This window comes from Rhincodon typus, chromosome 17 (assembly GCF_021869965.1).
Source record: "Rhincodon typus isolate 14 chromosome 17, sRhiTyp1.1, whole genome shotgun sequence".
Classification (NCBI taxonomy): domain Eukaryota; kingdom Metazoa; phylum Chordata; class Chondrichthyes; order Orectolobiformes; family Rhincodontidae; genus Rhincodon; species Rhincodon typus.
This window is the reverse complement of record NC_063348.1, coordinates 48,645,781-48,668,645: the sequence shown is the minus strand read 5'-3', so window position 1 is coordinate 48,668,645 and position 22,865 is coordinate 48,645,781. Positions and strand designations below refer to the sequence as shown.

The window sequence follows — 22,865 nt, the reverse complement described above, 5'->3', positions numbered from 1 at the left end:
TCTATTACCTTGTACTTACTGTCAGGTATTCATTCTTCTGTATTTTGTGTAATAGAATATTTAAAGTGGCAATTTATAAGAAAATAATACAATTGCTCAGTCAGTAGAAACAACTGGAATTACTGATCACTGTGCGTACATTGACCTGAAAGCAAGGTATAATGAGCACTTAAAAGATGCAATTGCAGAGACTTATAACCTGTGACACTGCGATCTGGTTGAAATAACTTCACAGAGGCCGGTATCCTGTCACTAAGTCATACTTTATTTACATGTGGAGAGTCCTTGACATTGATCCAGCTCCCTCAGAGCTGGCTCAGAGCGAACAGAACCTCTGACACTCTTGTTTGTATCTGTCAACCAGGGCTCCCTGATTGGACCAGATTAACAGCCCCAATCAGGGAACTCATTCTGTGGGGTCACCTGGCTGACCTCGTTACAACCACTACACTAATCAGTTTTTGATCCTCAGTTTTAAGATAATGTTTGAAACTTTCTGTGGTCATTTAAGTTTTTTAATGTCACATTATTTGAAATCAATTACTACAGTGTATCTGAACCCAAGAAAACTATTGACTTCATCGTTTTGTATGCCTCCCATACTCCAATCAGTTCTTCTCGTTCTTTGCAAACTGTTGTTTCTTTTTTTTAAATTCATTCATGGGATGTGGGCATCACAGACAGGTTCAGCATTTAATTCCCATTCTAATTGCCTGGAGGACAATTAAGTCAAACACATTGCTGTGGGTCTGGAGTCACATGTGGGCCAGACCGGGTAAGGATGGCAGATTTCCTTCCCTAAAGGACATTAGTGCACTAGATGGGTTTTTAACAACAATTGACAGTTGTTAGGTGGTCATCATTTGCCATGATGAAATTTGAACCCATGGTTTTCTTGCATTATGGTCCTGATGATTGCAGGATGAAAAAGTTTGACTTCATGTCTCTATTTAGCAATGTTATAGTTAAGGCCTTTAGGTTGATGATGAATTGTGTTTTCACCAATTTTAGTGCATGTCATTGCATTTTGATGCACATGGCCGAAGTAGTGTAGTATATATATAGGAGATGCTCTCAATTAATTAGTCAATGAAAATTCAATCAAAAAATTCAGATTATGGTTCTCGTCCAAACTCAACATGGGCTAATTTACTTCGATTCACTGTGTTAGCAGTAGACTCCGTTTTCATTGCAAATATTTTCTTAGTATAGTTTTCCATTTATATTTAGAGGCAAGATACAGAAATTGGAAAATATTGGCTCACTACACTGATGTAAGACCTGTGGATTTCTTGTATCTTTTAATTACAAGTTTGTGCTTACTGCCAGATATCTGAAAGTTTATTGTGTAGTTTGATACAGAATTTCATTACTGTAGTTAAGAAGTAAAATCCTCATAGAACAGTGTAATTTAACGTCTCAGGAATTTTGACTGAAGATTAAAGAACCTATCATTTGTAATTTTATGCTTTTAAACAACTTTGAAGACGGCTTTCTTCCAGATGCAAAAAATTAATTATTTTGGTACAAAATAAATTTTGCTGCTGTCCTTTCAGGATTAATGACCTTCAGCAGACATCCTGTTCTCTTCAGTGCGGACTTCCAAAGGATTTGCTTATTCTTTTCTTTCGGTTTCCTGTATTATTTTATTTTTCACCCTACCAGTGACAGAGAGGCTGACGTATAAGCAAACCTGGATAATCAAAGGGTCTAGGCCCGAAACGTCAGCCTTTCTGCTCCTATGATGCTGCTTGGCCTGCTGTGTTCATCCAGCCCTGCACCTTGTTGTCTCGGATTCTCCAGCATCTGCAGTTCCTACTATCTCTAATCAAAAGGAAGATCTGTTTATCACTCCAAAGGAGAGGAAAAGAAACCTGCCATCCTTACCCAGTGTCATATGTCACTGCACTCCACACTAACACTTCCTTTGAAGTAACCTAACAAGTTACTCATTTCTTCAACAAGTTGAATCTACATGTTCCCAATCCACAAATTACTACACACCTATTAGCCAGATAGTAAAGATCAGATATTAATGAAAGCCAATAGCTTCCAGAGACAATGGGCTGGATTTTCACAGAGATACTAAAGCTCCACAGATCTCTAAAAATGTTAGACAAAAAAAAACCGAAAGAACTGCGGATGCTGGAAAATCTCATCAGGCCTGGCTGCATGCGGAGACAAATCAGAGCTAACATTTCGGGTCCAGTGACCCTTCTTCGAAACTGATTGTAGCTAGGAACCTATTTGTCTCCACAATGCTGCCAGACCCGCTGGTGTGTGCTGGCAGTCCATGTGATGACAAGGCCTGATGTCTGGGGGTGGGGAAAAGCATGGGGAAAGGTGCTCAAGCCCTAAAATTGTTGAACTCGATATTGAGTCCAGAAGGTTCCCAAGTGGAAAATGAGGTGTTGTTCTTCCAGCTTGCGCTGAGCTTTGCTGGAGCACTGCAGCAAGCCTGAGAGAGAGATGATGACCAGAGAACAAGGTGCTTTATTGAAGGCAAGCAACTGGAAGCACAGGGTCTTGTTTTGCAGACAGAATGTAGGTATACTGTGAAGCGGTCACACAGTCTGTACTTCATTTCCCCAATGTAGAGGAGAATGCAGTTTGAGCAGCGAATGCAGGAGGCTGGTTTGACTGAAGTGCAGGTAAAGCTGTTTGCAGGGGAAGTAAATGGACAGGTGTTACACCTTCTGTGATTGCAGGGGAAGTGCCATGGAAGTCTGGGGACATGTCGGGAGTGAAGGAGGCTAATGATCCTCTGGATGTGGATGCTGGTGGGATGGTAGGTGAGGACAAGGGAGACCCTATCGTTGTTGTGGAAGGGGGGAAGAGAGGGGGCGAGGGCCAGTGTGGGAGATTGGTCAGACCCAGCTGAGGGCCCTATCAATAACGGTGCTGGGGAGTCCTCGGTTGAAGAAGGAGGTGGATACTTAAGGCTCCCCTTATCGAAGTTGGCATCATTAGAACAGATGTGATGGAGACGGAGGTACTGGGGGAATGGAATAGAGTATTCACAGGCAGCAGGGTGTGAGGATGTATTGTCAAGTTAACTGTGGGAGTCAGTGGGTTTTAAGTGGATATTGGTGGCCAGCCTATCCTCAGAAATGGAAACAGATATTGAGGAAGGGAGCAGGCAGAGATGGACCAGGTGAAGAAGAGAGTGGGGCGGAAATTGGAAGTGAAATAGTAAAGCTTTTCCAATTCAAGATGAGAGAGAGAAGCAGCACTGATGATATCATTGATATACCGGAGAAAGAGTTGTATGTTGGGGTTGGAGTAGGATTGGAACACAGAATGTTCCACATGCCCTATAAAGAGACTGGCATAACTGGGGCCCATGGCCATGTCCACAGATACTGCAAGACCAGCTGTGATTTTCTAGAAGTTTCTGTTTCTTTAAAAATGATGATGGAACCTAGAGGCAGAATTCCCACTCCCATTACCTATAGATTCAGTTTTTGCTAGTAAGGGAGAGAGAGGCAAGAAAGAAAGGAAACTTGAATTCAGCAGGTTTCTTTGAACTCAGTACTATGTTCAAGCATTCGCAGTTTTGGCTGTAGCAAAGTCCTTAACCCATTGTGTGGTAGTCTGAATGAACAAAATAGACCTGAATGCCCTTGAATGGCAGATAAGGTGTGTTAGGCTGTCATGATCTAAAGTTTTTTTTTATAAATGCCTTGGTCCTTAATCTATAAAAATGTCCGGCTATAGCTGCCACGATATTTAAAGAGATATCTGCTGAGTTACTTTGATTGATATAGCATCTGTTCGAACAATTCCAATATAGCTTTTTTTGACATTTTAGCACTGTTCACTATGAAAGCTTGGCTGAGTTTCAAAGCTACATTTCTGAGCAGGCATTCTGAGTTCACAGGACTGGTGATATAAACTGAAGCTTCTTAGTTTTTTTTTTATCAGAGATTAACCACTCAATGAGATTTAAAGGCTTTGTTGCTATTTTAAATAGGAGTCTTTTACTAGCAAATAATATGGTGACACCGATATTAGATTGTCAAAAGTTCATTTTATGTTGTCTCCAAATGACTGCTGAGTTCTGCCCATGGTAGATACTGGGTGAGCAGCTCTGGATCTGCTTTTGTGGTATGATAAGCCAGAGGGCTTGGATGAAAAAGGAGGCTATAGGGTCTAAAATCTTTTTAAACAGTTGGGTCAAAAACCAGGAGAGCTGAGGCAGAACTTCATAACCAGCATGCTATATCACTCACTTGCTTACGTGGTCATATGTCTTGGGCTTCCAGGGTTGTGGGCCCCACTCAATTCCTTGGCCACTTCTCAGGGTGAACATCCTAAGATTAGGGGAACATTTTGCTCAGATGGTTTTGCCAAGGTGAAAAATTTCCTGCCTCGAGCTAGTTGCCTGATAGCCTTCTTCCCAACTTGCTTTTTTTTAGGCATCATAGGAAAATGGGTGATTTTTTTTTTAAATTGTCTTTCTGATGCAGGCACCACTAGCAAAGCCAACATTTATTGCATTCCCACTGAGTGCCACTGAGAGTTGGTCATGATTCACCTTGCATCCCCAACACTGTGAGGAAGTTCCAGAATTTTGACCCAGTCACAGTGAAGGAATGAGGATATAGCTCTAAGTCAGGATGGTGTGCTGCTTAGAGGGGAACATGAAGGTGGTGGTCTTCCCATTGGTCTGCTGTTCTTGTCCTTCTAGATGGTAGAAGTCATGACTTTGGAAAGCGATATCTAAGCAGCTTTGGTGAATTGCAAAATACATTTTATAGGTGGTACACAGTGTTGTTACAATACGTTGGGATGGTGGGAAAGTATGCTGGACGTGGTAGATGGAGCACTGATCAAGTGGACTGCTTTGTCCTGGGTGGTGTCCAGCTTCTCAGGCATTGTTAGGACTTGCACTCATCCAGGCAAGTTGAGAGTATTCTATCATTTTCCTGACTTTTACCTTGTGGATGGTGGACAGACTTTGGGGAATTAGGAGCTGAATTAATTGCTCCAGAGGTTCCAACCTCTGATCTTCTCTTACAAAAAACAAAGAACAAAGAAGAGTACAGCCTACCATCAATGTGGGGGTCATGTGTGTGAGTTGGCACTCAGTTGGCATACAGACCATAAAACACATTGGACATGGATAGAGGGACATAGGTTGCCATGGAGTGCCTGGGAGACTATGGGGCTGGGTGGGGTGGTGTGAAGTGGCATGAATGGGGTGATTGAATTTGTGAGAGGTCAGACTTACTTCTTTTGTTTCATGCCTTTATTGCAATCAAGACAAATTCCCAGAGGTGAGCTTTTCAAACAGACTGACTCAGCATCTGACAACCTCTGTACTGCCTCCAAACCAACCAGACTCCTGTTTGCACCCACTGGAATGGAAATCTGAACATTCCAGACACTTTATCCCATGTCTGGTTTGTGGAACCAGGAACTTTCCCAAGTTCACATGTCCGACTCAGGAGTGAAAGCCGAGGCTGTGGCTTCATTAACCAAGTGCCCACATCTGACCTTATTTGGGAGGAAAGGTCCCTGATGATGCACTTGAGATGGCTGGCCAAGGACACTTAGCAAAATGCAGTTTTGTATTACTGAGAAAGAACAACAGTTCTGAGAACTTACTGATTTATAATCAATGAAATGCTAAAATCATGAAAGTCCCTGGCGGTCTTTTGAGTACTTTTATTTACTTGAGTAGAACTTAACCTCACGATCAAGAACTGTGTTAATATCTCGCAATTATATGTTAATAACCTGGTTCACAAGACAAGTTGTAAACATGTTTAAACATGAACGGTGGTAACTCCTGGCTAAATTAATGGTAAATAACTGGTGTTTTATCAATTTAGTAAATGCCAATCGTAACTCTTGTTGTAAATCCATGAAATCGTGTTCATGTTATAAAAATGTCTACCATCTATTTTAGATTTATCCTGCAATGACTGTTTTTAATTTCAAATCATTTTATTTCAGACCTGCTGACAGTGAATGAATACCATTCCTTACTGCAGCTCATTTGTCAAGACTTTCCAATGGATCATGCCCACAAAGCAGCAAGGCAAGTAGCTTTACTTCCTACTTAACAAATTTTGGCTATGTTGCCTTCTCTGAATCAAGGAGGTATAGTCCAGTACTGATCTAATAGTGCAAAGTGGAGGTAGACATTTTTATTTTTTGGAATAATATTTTGCTGCTGATGATCATGTAGTGCTCAGAGGTTTTACAAAATCAGTTTGTTCTTGCTTTCTTTCTGCAAAACTTGCTTCAATTTGTTCTCATGGAATTGGAGTTGTGTATTAAGGACTATCTTGCCAGCCACTGAAAGCTGTTTTGTACATGTAATCTGCTATGGAATAATCCAACTTCATGTTTAATTCACAAGTAGAAAGAGATAGAGGAGAACAAGTTTATGGTTGTCAATTTACACAGCCAGACTTTGTTTCATTGCTGCAGCACTGCACATTACAATGTTAGTACATGCCTGAGATTTTCTAATGCTGTAGTATGGGACTTCCATATCCATGTGAATATTTTCAAGAAGACAATGTTAAATACTGTACAAAAATCATTTTATTAAATGTGGACTAATTGATCATTAAAATGATTTTTAATATGGGGGGGAAGGCTAAAAAAACAACTTTAATGCAGTAACAGTCTCCCCTCAAAGCAGTGGAGCATTGCTAGTTGCCTAGATGATGAATTCAGGATGTTGCCTAAGGCAATCTTCAATCAAAGGCCACAAAAGAAAACAAATGAGAAGTTACCGGCTTTTGGGCATCTCAGTGAAGATAATTGGAAGTCTCGGAAAAAATTAGGGTAAACTTTCTGAAATAACACTGCCAGTAAGTTCCTTACCCATTGGCAGTGGAATATTTGAAAATTGGAGCATGTGCCACACACCGTCTTTCAACCATTTGAATGACTACAAGAGAAAATGCGCATGGAGCACATTCAAGCATCCAGAATTCAGCCAGGGGAATTCCAGCTAATCCAGCACTGTGGTTCAGACAATCAATCAGACTATTTGGAGACATTGGAGGGATCGGGAGCTGTGGTGGTGAGGCAGGTCTATGGAGGTTTTCAGCATTGGTCTGAGAACAAATGTTATTTTTTTTGAATGATGTTGCTGAAGAACAACATGTAAATGATAAAAAGGACTAAATAGGATAAAAAGGTTCAATCCTAGGGAGACACCAGAGATGATGGTGTGAAACCCAGAAGAGTAGCCTGAGTGTCCTGCTATAGTTGAAAGAAATGAGTGAAATCAGACTTGGGAAATCCTTCACAGTTGGATTGTGGAGAAGATTATTTATTTGAATGAAACTATTTTTTTTCTGATAATGATTGTTTCTTTTGATTTTACCCAATGAAGCTAAATTCTTCAAACGTCTCTGTGTAATGCTGCACCCTGCATTGGAGAATACACTTTTGTAACATGCCTTTGACAACAGTCATAATTCACAACCAATGGCCATTATAATGCTGTCATTGAAGCTAAAGCAAATAAACTAAAGCAGGTGCAAAAAGATTTAAACATTGCTGGATGGCACCCTTTTCTAACAGCCTACAGGCAGTCATATCTCAGAATTTGGCTCTGGATATATAAAGTGCTAATTACAAACCATATCATTATGATTTTACAATTGCATTTATGAGCTATATTCCTACCAGCATAATGTTTAGTGGCAAAATGAAATAACATTAAGATAAATTATTCTATTCAGTCATAAAGTGCAGCTTTGAATCAATTAGATAAGCACATTTTTCAGATTCATAGTCTAGAATGAGCTAGTTTCAAATACTACTGCAAAGAATGACATGCTATTGAGATTTTTGACTTGTACTCATCAGGGCAGATGCAAGAACACATTTCAAAGAGAACCACAATTTTTACTGGATGGGAAATGGGTACTGATTATTTGGCAAATGTACTGATTGGTTGAGGTGCTACCATGGAGAATAGCTTGACGAATTAGAGTTGACTTGTCTTTTTTGAATTTAAGCAAAGGCTTGGGGGTAAATGTTCCCCGGTACATTTTACAAGGTTATCTTATTTGCCACTTCTTTGTTGCCCTCATTTTCTTGGAATATTGCTTTGCCAAAAAGTAGTCAGACAGTCCCACAGTACAAACATTACAATATCAAAACAAGTGCCCAATCTGGTGGTTAATTGCAAGCTTTAAAAAAAAATCAACTTTTATAAATTTTTGACACAAGACAGGATATAAACCTTGGGTTGAAAAATCATCTAACATTTTAGACTTTCACTGTGAATTATGGGACTTTGGGATGCACTGGGGGCAGAGGTGGGACGTTCCAATATTAAATGAGAAATAGAAGAAAGTACAATGAATGTTGGGAGCTTTTTGATTCAGCGAGCTGAGTAGTGTTTTAACTCAAGGTTAGCACAACACTTAGAATGATGAAATCTCACTGATGTGTTCCCAATTCCAGTATTTAACAGACAGGTGAGAACATAAATTTCTGTGGAGTTGGGGTAGGAAACTCCAGAAGTAAAGATATGACAATAGATTCTGGAGGGTCAATGGTTTGTACTGCAGTTCAATTCGACATTATGTTGGGGGTTAGTGAGCACTCAGAGAGAAATACTGGTCCAGCAGTCAGAGGAACAACCGTTCTGTTTTCCTAAAAATCCGTTCACAGGATTTGAGCATTGCTAGCTAGGCTAGCATTTATTGACAATCCCTAATTGCCCTTTGAGAAGGTGGTGATGAGCTGCTGTCTTGTACCACAGCAGTCTATGTGGTATAGGTACCCTCATAGCACTGTTAGAAAGTGAGTTCCAGGATTTTGATCCATTGACAGTGGAGTGACAGCAACATGGTTCGAAGTCAGGATGGTGTGTAATTTGGAGGGGAACTTGCAGGTGTTGGTGACACCATGCATCTGCTGCTGTTCTCCTTCTAGGTAGTCGAGATCATGGACTTGGAAGGTGCTGTCGACGGAGCCTTGGTGAGTTACTTCATTATATATCTTCTAGATGGTGCATACTGCTACCACTGTGTGTCAGAGATAGAGGGAGTGAATATTGAAGGTGATGAACGGCACCCCAACCAGTTACTTTTCGTGGTTGGTATCAACCTTCTTGAGTATTGTTGGAGCTGCACCCATCCAGTACGTGAAGGGCAATCCATCACGGTCCTGACTTTTACTTTGTAAATGATGAATAGGCATTGAGGAATTTGGAGGTCAGTTACTTGTCAAAGCTCCTAGCTTCTGATTCGACATGAAGGGACTGTGACATGAAAAGGTATCTCCAACATGAATAATTTGGTGTTGCAGGACATTGGGATGATGCAATTTTTCACAGAAAGTGTGACTAGTTCCATAGAATGTCAAATGCTGCTATCAAATAAATGTAAATGCTGTGACCATGATCATAACCTGGGTGATTACTTTAAACATAATGACAGATAGCCTTGACCTTACTTTACTGCATTAATCTGCAGCATAGTGCTGTTAATCAAAATGGTAACTGTGAAATGCAACTGTGGGATTGAGAGGGATAATGGCCTGTTGGAAGATAGAAGTGGGTATTTGACTCTGAATGCTACCTCATCTCACACACTTGACATCTAGCTGTACTAGTCAACTAGATGTCTTACCTTCCAATGACTGAGTCAACCTCTGGACAGTTGGAGGTGGAATTGCCTTTGGCTAGGCTGTTATGGGTTCCAAAGCCCAGACAGTATCAGCTAAGAGCATTCAGATCAAGGTTTTGAGCCACCTGCCTTTACTGCAGTTATATCTACAGGGGTTGACATATAGAAGAGGAAGGTAAAGGAATGCAAAAGCATTAGTGTGTGCATATGGCTGTATGACAGAATGTGCTTTGTGCAGTTTCTGTTGTTCAGTTAAAGCACAAACGTTTTTATTTTTTTGCACCATTTTGCCAAGTGACAGCCATTGATATCGCATGGCCATTGCATGGTCCATTAGCCAATTCTCTATCCACGCCAAAATATTACTTCCAAAACCATGGGCTCTTATCTTATGACTTAACCTGTTGTGAGGTATCTTTTCAAACACCTCTGAAAGCCCAAATACAACATATCTACTGGTTCCCATCTATCCACTTTGATTAGACTTCCTCGAAAAACTGTAATAAATTAGTCACTATTTCCCTTTCATAAAGGCATGCTGACTCTGCTTGATTAGATAATGATTTTCCAAATGTGCTGCTATTATTTCTTTAATATTATATTCCAGTAATAGATGTTAGACTAATCAGCCTATAGTTACCTGCTTTTTTCCTCCCTCCATTTTTGAATAGGGGTATCACATTGGCAGTTTTCCAATCCTCTGGTGCTTCTCCAGAGTCCAAGGAATTTTGCAAAATTACAACCAAGGAATCCACTATCCCTGTAGCTATTTCTTTTAGGATCCTAAGATGCAGGCCGTCAGGGCCAGGGGACTTATCTGCCTTTAGACCCATTAGTTTATTCAATACTACTTCTCTAATGATAGTGATGGCACTTAATTCCTCCCACATATTCTTTGGTACTAATGGTGTGGTCAAAGTATCTTCCACCACAAAGACTGATGCAAAATATCTTTTTTAACTAGTAACTATCTTCCCAGATTCATTTTCTAAAGGTCCTGTTAACTTTGACCTCACTGATCCTTTTCAAATACTTATTGTCAGTTTTTTTTTTAATATTCTTCACAAGTTTGTCCTGGCAGTTTATTTTCTGTCTCTTTATTACCTTTCTCATTGGTGAATTTCAGGAAGCCTGGGAAATCCATGGATGTACCATTTCAATTTCCAACTGAGTTGTAATATCACTCAGGTCTGAAACACTCCAGTTAAAAGTGCAAGTTGATGGTTTGGAACTGGCTTACTGATGGACTCGTATTTTTGCTGATTTTAGCATCAGCCCTCAACCCACTCCCTGTCAAACCCATGCGCTCCTCCGGGTTAAAATTCCTTGCCCACACACACCCCAAAAAATTTAATCAGCCCATCCACAAGCTCCAGCAAGAAGTACAGGGAATATTTTTTTAACAATCTATTTGGAATAATTTATTGATATTTTCTCTTCAAAGTGAAGTTTATACCTTAAGGTAAGTGATTTAATAAGCTGAGGTGGATTAGTTGTGGCATGCTGAGACACAAGCAGTTAATATAATTTTGTTCAGTAGCACCTGGGCTACCAGGATCTGTAGAATTCTGTTCACAAATTGACACTGAACTGAGTGAACTGTTACTGTGCGTGAGGCAGGAGTGATATCAAGTTCGTGACCAAGAGGTTGTATTTGAAGCATTTGCTTGCCATGAAATTGAAAGTTGTTCCAGTACTTCCTTTCGTACATTAATGGGTTCTAATGCTGATTGCTATTGACGAATGCATGGGTTTAATTTTTGCAAAAAAGTCTGGCTGTGTTTCAAAATAATTCAAATAATTTCTACAACTGATTTAAGGTGTGAAAATCTTTCAACTTCATTCCTTTCAAATATCTTGCAGGAGGCTTTGGTTTTAGCACAATTGCCTCTGAATAGCAAGGTTCTGGGTTCAAGTCCCACTTCAGAACTTGAGAATCGCTAAGAATTCTTAAAAAAAGGAGTTAAACTGAGTGAACCACCTGGCACTGACCCAGACACTGGAAACTACAACCACCAATTCAGCGCTATCCACCCTACAAAGTCCTCCTAACTAACATCTAGGGGCCTGTGCTAAAATTGGGAGAGTTGTCTCAAAGCCGAGTCAAGAACTATCCTTGCCTAGTCCTGTCTGACATGCAGGACCACCTGCAAGTTCCCCTACGCACCACGTACTATCCAGAATTGGAACTGCATTATCATTCATAATCAATGTCACTGGTCATTATCTTGGAACTTCCTTCCTAACAGCACTGTGGGTTTCCTGACACCAAATGGACCGCTGGGAAGAAGGTTGCTCACCATCACCATCTCAGGAGCAACTAGGGACAGGCAATAATGCTGTCAACATCTTATGGATGAAAAAAAAATCAAGGTTGATGCTCCATTGTAGGGCCGCATGAGTGCTCTATTGTCCAAGGTACCAGCTTTTGAGGGCGATATTAAACCAAGGCCCCAGCTGCTCGAATGGATATAAACAATCCCACAACATCCTTTCAAGAAGAGCAGGTTGTTGTGAGTAAACCACCACAAGCTACCTTTAATTCAGTTACTTATTAAGAAATCTCACAATCAAATACTGAAACAATGATTTTAACTTTATTTCATGTAGCAACCAAAATAAGACCCCTCAAGTTAAGCCTCAAACCCATCTTGGAATTTAATCATGGAATCTGGGCAGGATTCCACAAGCAGCAATCTGTCTCTGGAAGTGACCAGGTTCGATGCTTATGCAGTGTTGTTGGCAAGATTACATAAACAGAACTGCTTTGTCACCTGCCTGATAAGTCGGTTGCTTTATTGCCACAAGGACAACTGATTGTCCTGCAGAAGAATTTAAGGAATTAATTGCAAGAAAAGCTGCATTTTAAACAGACAGCTAACGTAAAGTCATAGAGTTATACAGTACAAAAACAGTCCCTTCGATCCAACTCATCCATGACGACCAGATATCCTAAATTGATCCCATTCCATGCTAACACCAAATGTAACAAGGAACAGTAGAGCTACTTCTGGTAAGAAGGCAAGCTACAGAATTGAGTTCTCCAGAGACAATAATCAATGTTTGGGATGAAAGAAGCCATTGAATCATTAATAAGGTGAGCCATGTCCAATGCCCTGACTAACATTTATCCCTTGATTAACACCGCACAAAACAAATTTATTATCCCATTGGTGTTTGTAGGAGTTTGTTGTATACAAATTGGATGCCACTTTTCTATAATTTGGGCCTGTGTTATGTGTATATACTGATTTCATTGATGAACCTGTCACTGGTATAATCTATCTGGCAAGGAATGGGTGATATAGAAGTCTCAAATATTCCTGCACTATGTGGGACTATTTTGACCATAGTGTAGCTTTTTTTCTTTCTTCTTTCATGGGATGTGAATGTTGCCGCAAGGCCCGCATATATTGTCCATCCTTAATTGCCCTTTAACTGGCTTTTTGTGTCATTTCAGAAGGCAGTTAAGAGACAATCTCATTGCTGTGGACCTTGATTTGATTTTGATTTTATTGTCACGTGTACCGAAATACAGTATAAAGCTTTGTTTATGAGCGGTACAGGCAGATCACAGCAAACAAAGAATGCACAGATCATAAAGACTTAGAGGGATACAGGTTACATTGCAGATTACATTATTTGAGGCTAGAGTCCATTCAACAGTCTGATAACAGCTGGAAAGAAGCTGTTCCTGAACCTGCTTGTGCGTGTGTTCAGGTTTCTGTATCTTTTGCCTGACGGAAGAGGTTGTAGGAGGTCATTACTAGGGTGCGATGGGTCTTTGATGATGTTAGCTGCCTTTCCACAGCAGTGAGCCGTGCAAATAGAGTCCATGGATGGAAGGTTGGCTTCTGTGATGGTCTGGGCTGTGCACACCACCTTCTGTAGTTTCTTATGGTTCTGGGCAGAGCAGTTGCCATACCAGGCCGTTATGCACCCGGACAGTTTGCTTTCAATGGTGCATCTGTAGAAGTTGGTGAGGGACCTTATGGACATGCCAAATTTCCTGAGCCACCTGAGGAAAAGGAGTTGTTGTTGTGCTTTCTTGACTGTCGCATTTACGTAAGAAGTCCAGGACAGGTCGTCGGTTATCGTCACTCTGAGGAACTTGATACTCTTCACTCTCTCAACCTCAATTTCATTGATGTAGATGGGGGCATGTTCTCCTCCTTTCTTTCTGAAGTTGATGATCAGTTCTTTAGTTTTGCTGATATTGAGAGACAGATTGTCTTCATTGCACCATGTTAGCAAGCCCTCTACCTCCCTTCTGTATTTTGACTCGTCATTGTTAGATATCCGTCCCACTATGGTGGTGTCATTAGCGAACCTGTAGCTGGCATTCATTCGGAGTGACCTGAAGTCACATGTAGACCAGAGTATGTAAGAATAGCAGATTTCCCTTTCCTAAAGGACATAGATAATGTTTGTCATAGTCACTGTTACTGAGAACAGCTTTCAATCCAGCAACAACTCAATTCTGTCACTATCTGCCCGTAACTGCAAGGGATGTGTGAGTCAGACAATCATGGGTGTAGTGTTGTACACCACAAGCTTTATTCCATTGCCAACAAACTCTATACCTCTTCCTCATTACCATCTGAAACCGACCATATTCATATTTATTCCCAGACTGTTCACAACCTTGGCATCATAGTAAATCCTGAAATAAGCTACACATCTAGTCCATCACTAAGGCTGATTATTTCTGCCTTCTCCAACTCTGCCTTAGTTTATCTGCTGACATTTCAAGCTATCTTTATTGTTTATCACACTCAAATGATTTTCTCAGACATTTGCGTCTGTTAATCAACCTGATTCTGCGTGTTACTGTCTTTCTCAAATATGCTTTAAGCAAGGCCAGAACACTATCACCTAATTCCTCAATGAACAGGTTGATTCCAGAATTGAGAGGGTTGGCTTATGAGGAGAGATTGAGTAGACTGGGACTAAACTCATTGGAATTTAGAAGAACGAGGGGGGATCTTACAGAAATGTATAAAATTATGAAGGTAATAGATAAAGTAGACACGGGAAGGTTGTTTCCACTGGCGAGTGAAATTAGAACAAGGGGGCATAGCCTCAAAATAAAGGGGAGCAGATTTAGGACTGAATTGAGGAGGAACTTCTTCACCCAAAGGGTTGTGAATCTGTGGAATTCCCTGCCAAGTGAAGCCGTTGAGGCTACCTCACTGTTTTTAAGGCCAAAATAGATAGACTTTTGAACAGTAAAAGAATTTAGGGTAATGGTGAATAGGTGGGTAAGTGGAAATGAGTCCACAAAAAGATCAGCCATGATCTATTTGATTGGCGGGGCAGGCTCGATGTGCCAGATGGCCTACTCCTGCTCCTATTTCTTATGTTCTAATGTAAAATTTAAAGATTTAGTAAGCAAACAAATATAGTAAAAAAGATAGAGCCTATATTTCTTGCAAATGCTTGCATTCTTGCCCATTCCTGTATAAACCAGGACTGAAGCCCAATGTCAGGTGTATTTCAGATCTACCCATTTAACAGGAATGATTGTTCATGCTGACAGACCACACAAACCACTTTTGGCCAATATTCCTGCAAATTAGGAGATTATAATTCTGTGGGAAGGAGATCTGTAATTGAAAAATCCTATCGACGTTCTGAAAGAAACAAACTTGACGGTATTTTCCTTCTCCACATTTTCTTTTCACAAATTTTCTCTCAATTACAAGAGACTTTACACTGAAGTCACCATGGCACCTGTTTTTGTGGATTACTGCTGCACAATCTGTTGCCAGGTCACACACCCTGTTTATTCTCTAACATGACTAAGTCACTGCCAAGTGTTACTGATGCCTCACTAACCTAACGCGTCTGTTCGAAATATCTTTGCATCCCTCTACATGTATCATGTTTTGATTAAGGACTGAAATAGCCTGCTCTGGGAACGTCATACTGCTAACCTAGTCTGATCTTGGTCAGATCACGGAAATGCTTTGAGGCGAGTTACATCCTGTAGTGGTCGTTTGGAGAAAACTTTTTTAAGGATGACTTTTAAACTCCCGGGAGCAGCTACAACGATTTGATTTCGTTAGTAGCTCAGGCTGTTTTCCACAGTGACTGCTCCAACTGATAAAATAAATGCAGAAAAATTCAGGAAATACTGGGCAGGTCAGGCAGCATCCATGGAGAGAGAAACTAAGTTCACATTTCAGTTCTGTGACCTTGCGTCAGAACTGGGAAATATTGGAAATGTAAGATGCCACAAATTCATGTCCTGTTACCAGCAATGCTTGGCTGCAGCATTGATTCCTCTGGCAAAACAAGTGTAATAAATAACTCCGATCTGAATTTAGCATCAAATCCAAATCTTCCTCCGGCAAGAGTGCTAGAGCTTTGTCTATTTAAAACCTTTTAATTTTAAAGCCAAAATTGCAAGAGAAGTTGCTGGGATTAGGACAGACATACCTTTTATCTCTGTTCTGATGAAAGATAGGACTTCAGTGTGATATACGTGAATGATGATGCCACTAAAGCTGAGCCATTGAAGGTTAGGATGGTGTCATGGTGCATGCAATCCAACAAATATTGGTTCATCACAGCTCCCGCTTTTCTTTTACATAAATTTTCTGAATTAGCACGCTATTGACCCTCAGCTTTTAAATTTCGGCTGAAGTTTGCATTTCTTTCACTTGCGCACTAAAATGTTTTACATTCCAAGACAATGCTAGGCGTCGTGGAATTTGTCATGGAACTGCAACATATCTTCAGCATTTATACAGCAGAAGCCGTAATTCTTTATCCATTCCTTCCTTCATGACGAAGGGGGAATACTCATGTAGAAACCAAACTTGAAACGTGTGCTCACTTTACCAGCAGCAGGGAGTATTCAGAGTGAACCAAATCAAATTTCATATATGCAATTCCCTTTATAGAAATTGAATCACTTTTTAAATATTATATGTTCACAGGATGTGGGCATCGCTAGCTAGGCAAAAATTTATTGCCCATCTTTAATTTCCCTTGAGAAGGCGGTTCAGATCAGCTAATAATGTAAAAACACAGCAGGGTTCCCAGAACTATCATTCTTCACTGCTCCATCAGTACTCTGGGTTGCTGTAAATTGCCTGTTTATTCAAGAAGAATTTTTTGGATAGCCAGAGAGTCTTCTCTGCAGCGCAGGCTGGAATTGTGAATTGGGACCCTGTGAAATTCCCGATGTAATAGACTCCAAAGGATTTGCCCAAAAAGTTGAAAATGCCAATGGTCAATTCTCCCGAGCCTGGAACCTTCCAAATATATCTATTTAAATTAGAGAATTTGGAAGGTTCCACTGCAGTTAAGCTGCTCAGGAGAAGCTGGATTATTAAATACATAGTCTACTCACTGTGTAACTATTAAACTGACCCCCTAACTTGTTTCACTCACACTGAACAAGGTGGATTAAGTCAGTGGGTGAAAAGTTGGCTATTTTTTTTCGTTTTATTCATTAATAGGATGAGGATGTTGCTGGCCAGGCAGTATTTATTGTCCATCCCTAATTGCCCAGAGGGCAGCTAAGAGTCAACCACATTGCTGTGGGTCTGGAGTCACATGGAGCCAGACCAGGTAAGGATGGCAGTTTCCTCCCTAAAGGACATTAGTGAACCAGATTGGGTTTTCCCCAACAATTAACAATGGATTCATGGTCATCATTAGACTCTTAATTCCAGATTGTTTTTTATTGAATTCAAATTCCACCATCTACTGTGGTGGGATTCAAACCCGGGTCTCCAGAATGTTCTCTGGGTCTCTGGATTAACATTCAAGCGATAATACCGCTAGGCCTTCATAATGTGGGAAAATGTGGAGTTGTTCATTTTGGAAGGAGGAACAAGAGAACAGACTATTATCTGAATAGAGAAAAACTGCAGAAAGCTGCAACACAATTATTAGACTAGTCATCCAGAGGCTCAGGCTAATCCTCTGAGAATGTGTGTTCAAATCCCACCATGGTAAAATTTAAATTAAATGTATAGATTAATCTGGAATTGAAATCTTAGTCCTAGTAATTGTGCCATGGAACTATCAATGATTGTATAAAAGCTCAGTTCACTAAGGCCCATTAAGAATGAAATTTCTTAGCCTGGTCTCTCTGACCTACATATGACTCCAGATCCACAGCAGTGTGGTTAATTGTTAAATGCCTGTGAAATGGCCCAGCAGTTGTGGTAATTAGGGATGAGCAACAAATGTTGGCTTTGTCAGTGATGCTTACATCCCACAAAAGAATCAACAGATTTTACATGCAATGGCTATGGAACCAGCTAATTTACATAATAAAATTGTGTAAGCTAAGCACACCTGAACAGTTTAAGAAATTGTGAAAAGTTTTTAGCCAATTGCAGAGAGATTTCAGCATTGCAGAAGATCTAACTAAAGAGAATAAAACAACTCGGCTCAGGCTTATGCTGAAATAAATTGCCTGCTTAACTGACCGACTTAATGGTCAGCATAGCCAATGGACGAACCAGACATTATGCTTTCGTTTTCTCTTTCCCAATAGGTGAAAAATGTCAGTCTGCAAAAGGACAGAGAAATATCTTGCTTTCTGAAGTTCTGGCTGTTAATTCAGTGACTTCTTTTTCTTTATTCTTTAATGAGATTGGGCATCACTGATGGGACCAGCATTTGTTGTTCACTCCTGAATACCTTTGAATTCAGTGGTTTCCTTGGCCATTTCAAATGGCAGTTAAGAATCATTCACAATGCTGTGAGTCTGGAGTCACATGTAGGCCGAATACGTAAGGATAGCAGGTTTACTTCCTTAAAGGACTTCAGTAAACCAGATTTTTTTTACACGAATGATAGTTTCATGATCACCTTTTCAACCCCAGATGTAATTGATTGAATGTAAAATTGAAACATATGCCCTAAAGAATTAATCTGAGCCTCTGTACTAATCCTGTGATGTTATCACAAAACAATGATTCCCTCTGCCGTGATCCCAACTGATGTTCCCACTGGACAAATCAGATCCCACAATGTAATCAGGCTTGATATTTCATATTGTAATTTTTAATATAATGTGGTGCTGTCTCACTGAGACATAAATACAGAAGGTTACAAATTTGGTTTGAACAATAAAACAGAAGTTTATCACGCAAAAGAGAGAAAAATGAAACAAGGCATCTTAAGCTAGGACCAGTCTAGGAACAGAGGGAGTTCTGAGGAAGGGTCACTGGACCCAAAATATTAACTCTGATTTCTCTTCACAGATGCAGCCAGATCTGCTGACCTTTTCCAGCAATTTCTGTTTTTGTTTCTGATTTACAGCATCTGCAGTTCTTTCAGTTTTTATTTAGGAACAGAGGGCATAGACTCAGAATAAAGAGGCATCAATTTAAGACTAAGATGAGGAGGAATTTCTTCTCTCAGAGAAGTGAGAGTCTTTGGAACTCCTTGCCACAGGGAGCTGTGGAAGCAGAGTCCTTGTGTATATTTAAGGTTAAGCCAGACAGATTCTTGATCATTAGGGAAATCAAGGATTATGGAGAAAGGGCAGGAAGGTGGATGTGTAGAATGTTGGATATGCCATGATCCTATTGAATGAGCCAGCAAGCTTGACAGGCAAAATGACCAGTCCTGTTCCTATTTATTACAGTCTATCTAAATATAACACAGTTTGAAAGATTTCAAAACACATGTCACAATAAAATTCGACCTACTCCCCACACCATCATCTTACAGTTACTCAAAAGCTAGAGAAATTTTCCTTCCCCATCACATTTTCTCAGTTCCTGTCCAGTGAGCTTTGAAAGCTTTTCCTTGAAACATTTTCCCCACCCAACTGAGATCTTAGACTTTCTCAGTTTTGAAAAAAACAGTGCAAATTTCTAATTAAACACTCCTAAGCTAGAATTTTCACAAACTACACACCTTCACTTAGGTAACCTTTTTCCTTAACTGATATGAACAATCTCCTTTTTCTAAGAGTGGCTATACTTGCATCTGGTTTCAGTCACATCTCCTTTAAACTGCCCAAAAACCTTAGAATCTCTGGACTCTTCTAATGTAAAATCAATCTTTGAGTATTCTAAATGCAGAATGTCTTCCAAGGTTTTCTCTGTCCTGTCATAAACCTCCATAAACAAACTTCCAATAATACTCTGGGGAATCTTGTAATCATCTGTTCTCTTACCTTACTTACTTAAAATTGCAGTTCCAGAAAAATTGACCTAGTTAATTTCTAAACCTTTCATAAATTTAGACCAACACCCGCATGCCACTAGTTTAAAATATAAGCTGTAAGAAAAATAATATTTATACAGATATACCATACACCTTTCATTACTCCTCTAACTAATAAGATTAAAATAACCCCCATTTTGACAGAAAATTTTGCAATTTATTTTTGATGCTCTAGACAGCAATTTGGGAGATAAAAATCTATCATGAATATTAAATGCAGTTCAGTTATATATTTCATGTTAAATAAAGGGCCCTGTATCATTTGAATGTTTATCAGGCATGCTTACAGAAGGCAGAAGAAATGCACGTGATGCCTCTGAGAACACAGAATCCACTTATCTTTTAAACACAGTGTGATCGTTTATTCTTACCAGCCCAAGATCAAGTGATTGTTGTTTATAAACATAGGCTGAGCAGTAACTCAGTACTCCCTTATGTACTTACAGGAATGATCAGAGGCAGCATCTGACAGAATATCAAATATACATCTCAAATTTGTGGTAAAGGCATTGATGTCATGGTACAGAGGAATATCTAAAAAAGTAGAAATTTAACACCAGTGTCTTCTGATCATTTTGACTTCATTGTGTTTCTGCAGATTACATTGCCCAAGGGCAGCTAAGAGTGGAATCATGTTTTGAAACAGTCTTTTTCCCCGCAAACCTATTTATACTCGTGTCAAGCCACTTAAAATTCTAGACTTGGAACAAACTTGTTTTCCACTGCTTTAAGCCAATTAGGAGTGTCACAGAGTCAGAGTCCTACAGCACGGAGACAGTCTCTTCGGCCCAAACTTGTCCATGCCGATCAAAATGTCCATCCACTTTAACCCATTTCCCTGCACTTGGTCCATATCCTCCTAAACCTTTCTTATCCATGTATTTGTCCAAATGCCTTTTAACTATACCTGCCTCAACCACTTCCGCTGACAACTCATTCCATATGCGTACCACCCTCTGTGTAAAAAAGTTACCCCTCAGGTTCCCATGTATTCTTTCCCCGCTTACCTTAAACTGATGCCCTCTAGTCCTCGATTCCCCAACCCTGGGAAATAGACTTAGTGCATTGACCCTATCCATGCCTCTCATGATCTTAATCACTTCTATAAGATCCCCCCTCAATCTCCTACAATCTAAAGGACAAAGTCCCAGCTTGTCCATCCTCTCCCTATAACTCAGTCCCTTGAGTCCTGGCAACATCCTTGTAAATTTCTTCTGCACTCTTTCCAGTTTAATAACATCCTTCCTATAGCAAGGTAACCAACACTGAACACAGTACTCCAAGTGTGGCCTCACCAACGTCCTGTACAACTGCAACATAACTTCCCAGCTTCTGTACTCAATGCCCTGACTGATAAAGGCCAGTGTGCCAACAGCCTTCTTCACTGTCTACCTTTGGGTCCACTTTCAGAGAACCGTATACCTGAACTGCAAGATCCCTCAGTTCCAGTACATTCCTTAAGACACTACTATTCACCTTGAAACTCCTACCTGGATTTGACTTTCCAAAATGCAACACCTCACACTTATCTATATTAAACTCCATTTGTCATTTCTCGGCCCACTTCCGCAGCTGATCAAGATCCTGCTGCAATTTCTGATAACCTTCCTCACTGTCCACGCTACCACCTATTTTAGTGTCATCTGCAAACTTACCAATCATGCCTTATACATTCTCATCCAAGTCATTGATATAGATAACAAACAGCAATTGGCCCAGCAGCAACCCCTGAGGCACGCCACTAATCACAGGCCTCCAGTCCAACAAGCATCCTTCCACTATTATTCTCTGCTTCCTACCATCAAGCCAGTTTGCCAGCTCTCCCTGGATTCCATGTGATCTAACCTTCCAGAGCAGCCTACTATGTGGAACCTTATCTAAGGCCTTACTGAAATCCATGTAGACTACGTCTACCACCCTTCCCCGATCACTTCACCTGATTCAAAGAACTGTAACAAATTTGTGAAGCATGATATCCCACGCACAACGCCATGCTGACTACTCCTAATCAAACCCTGTCTTTCTAAATGCATGTATATCTTATCCCTCAGAATCTTCTCAGGTAACTTACCTACCACAGATGTTAAGCTTACTGGTCTATAATTCCCAGATTTCTCTTTGCAGTCCTTCTTGAATGAGGGCACAACATTCACTACCCTCCAGTCTTCTGGGGGGGTCATCCATGGCTAACAATAATGCAAATATATCAGCCAGGGCCCCTGCAATTTCTTCTCTAGCATCTTGCAGGGCTTTTGGATATATCTGGCCAGGACCAGGAGATTTATCCACCTTCATACATTCTAATACTTCCAACACCTCCTGTACTGTGATATGGACTGTACCCAAGAAATCGCCACTAACTTCTCCAAGTTCCTAAGTCTTCATATCTTTCTCCACGGTAAACACAGAGGAGAAGTATTCATTGAGGAGCTCGCCCATCTCCTGTGGTTTCACACAGACGTGTCCACTTTGGTCCTTGAGGGATCCTATTTTCTCTCTAAGACAACAAGGTGCAGGGCTGGATGAACACAGCAGGCCAAGCAGCATCAGAGGAGCAGAGAGGCTGACGTTTCGCGCCTAGACCCTTCATCAGAAAAGGGGGAGGGGAAGGGGGTTCTGAAATAAATAGGGAGAGAGTGGGAGGCGGATAGAAGATGGATAGAGGAGAGGATAGGTGGAGAGGAAACAAACAGGTCGAAGAGGCGGGGATGGGGCCAGTAAAGGTGAGTGTAGGTGGGGAGTTAGGAAGGGGATAGGTCAGTCCAGGGAGGACGGACAGGTCAAGGGAGCGGGATGAGGTTGGTCGGTAGGAGATGGAGGTGCGGCTTGAGGTGGGAGGAGGGGATAGGTGGGAGGAAGAACAGGTTAGGGAGGCAGGGACGAGTTGGACTGGTTTTGGGATGCGGTAGGGGGAGGGGAGATTTTGAAACTTGTGAAATCCACATTGATACCATTGGGCTGCAGGGTTCCCAAGCGGAATGTGAGTTGCTGTTCCTGCAACCTTCGGGTGGCATCGTTGTGGCACTGCAGGAGGCCCAGGATGGACATGTC

At 40.7% G+C, this 22,865-nt stretch overlaps 1 protein-coding gene across 1 annotated transcript in view; it reads left to right on the top strand.

Moving 5' to 3' along the window:
• Positions 1 to 22,865, top strand: part of cstpp1 (centriolar satellite-associated tubulin polyglutamylase complex regulator 1) — a gene marked incomplete at its 5' end in the record, with an annotated part of 285,279 nt that overhangs the window by 163,241 nt on the left and 99,173 nt on the right. The window contains one exon of the mRNA XM_048607362.1: positions 5,962 to 6,046. Coding sequence (XP_048463319.1) covers positions 5,962 to 6,046 — 85 coding nt within the window. The remainder of the gene's footprint in view (positions 1 to 5,961; positions 6,047 to 22,865) is intronic.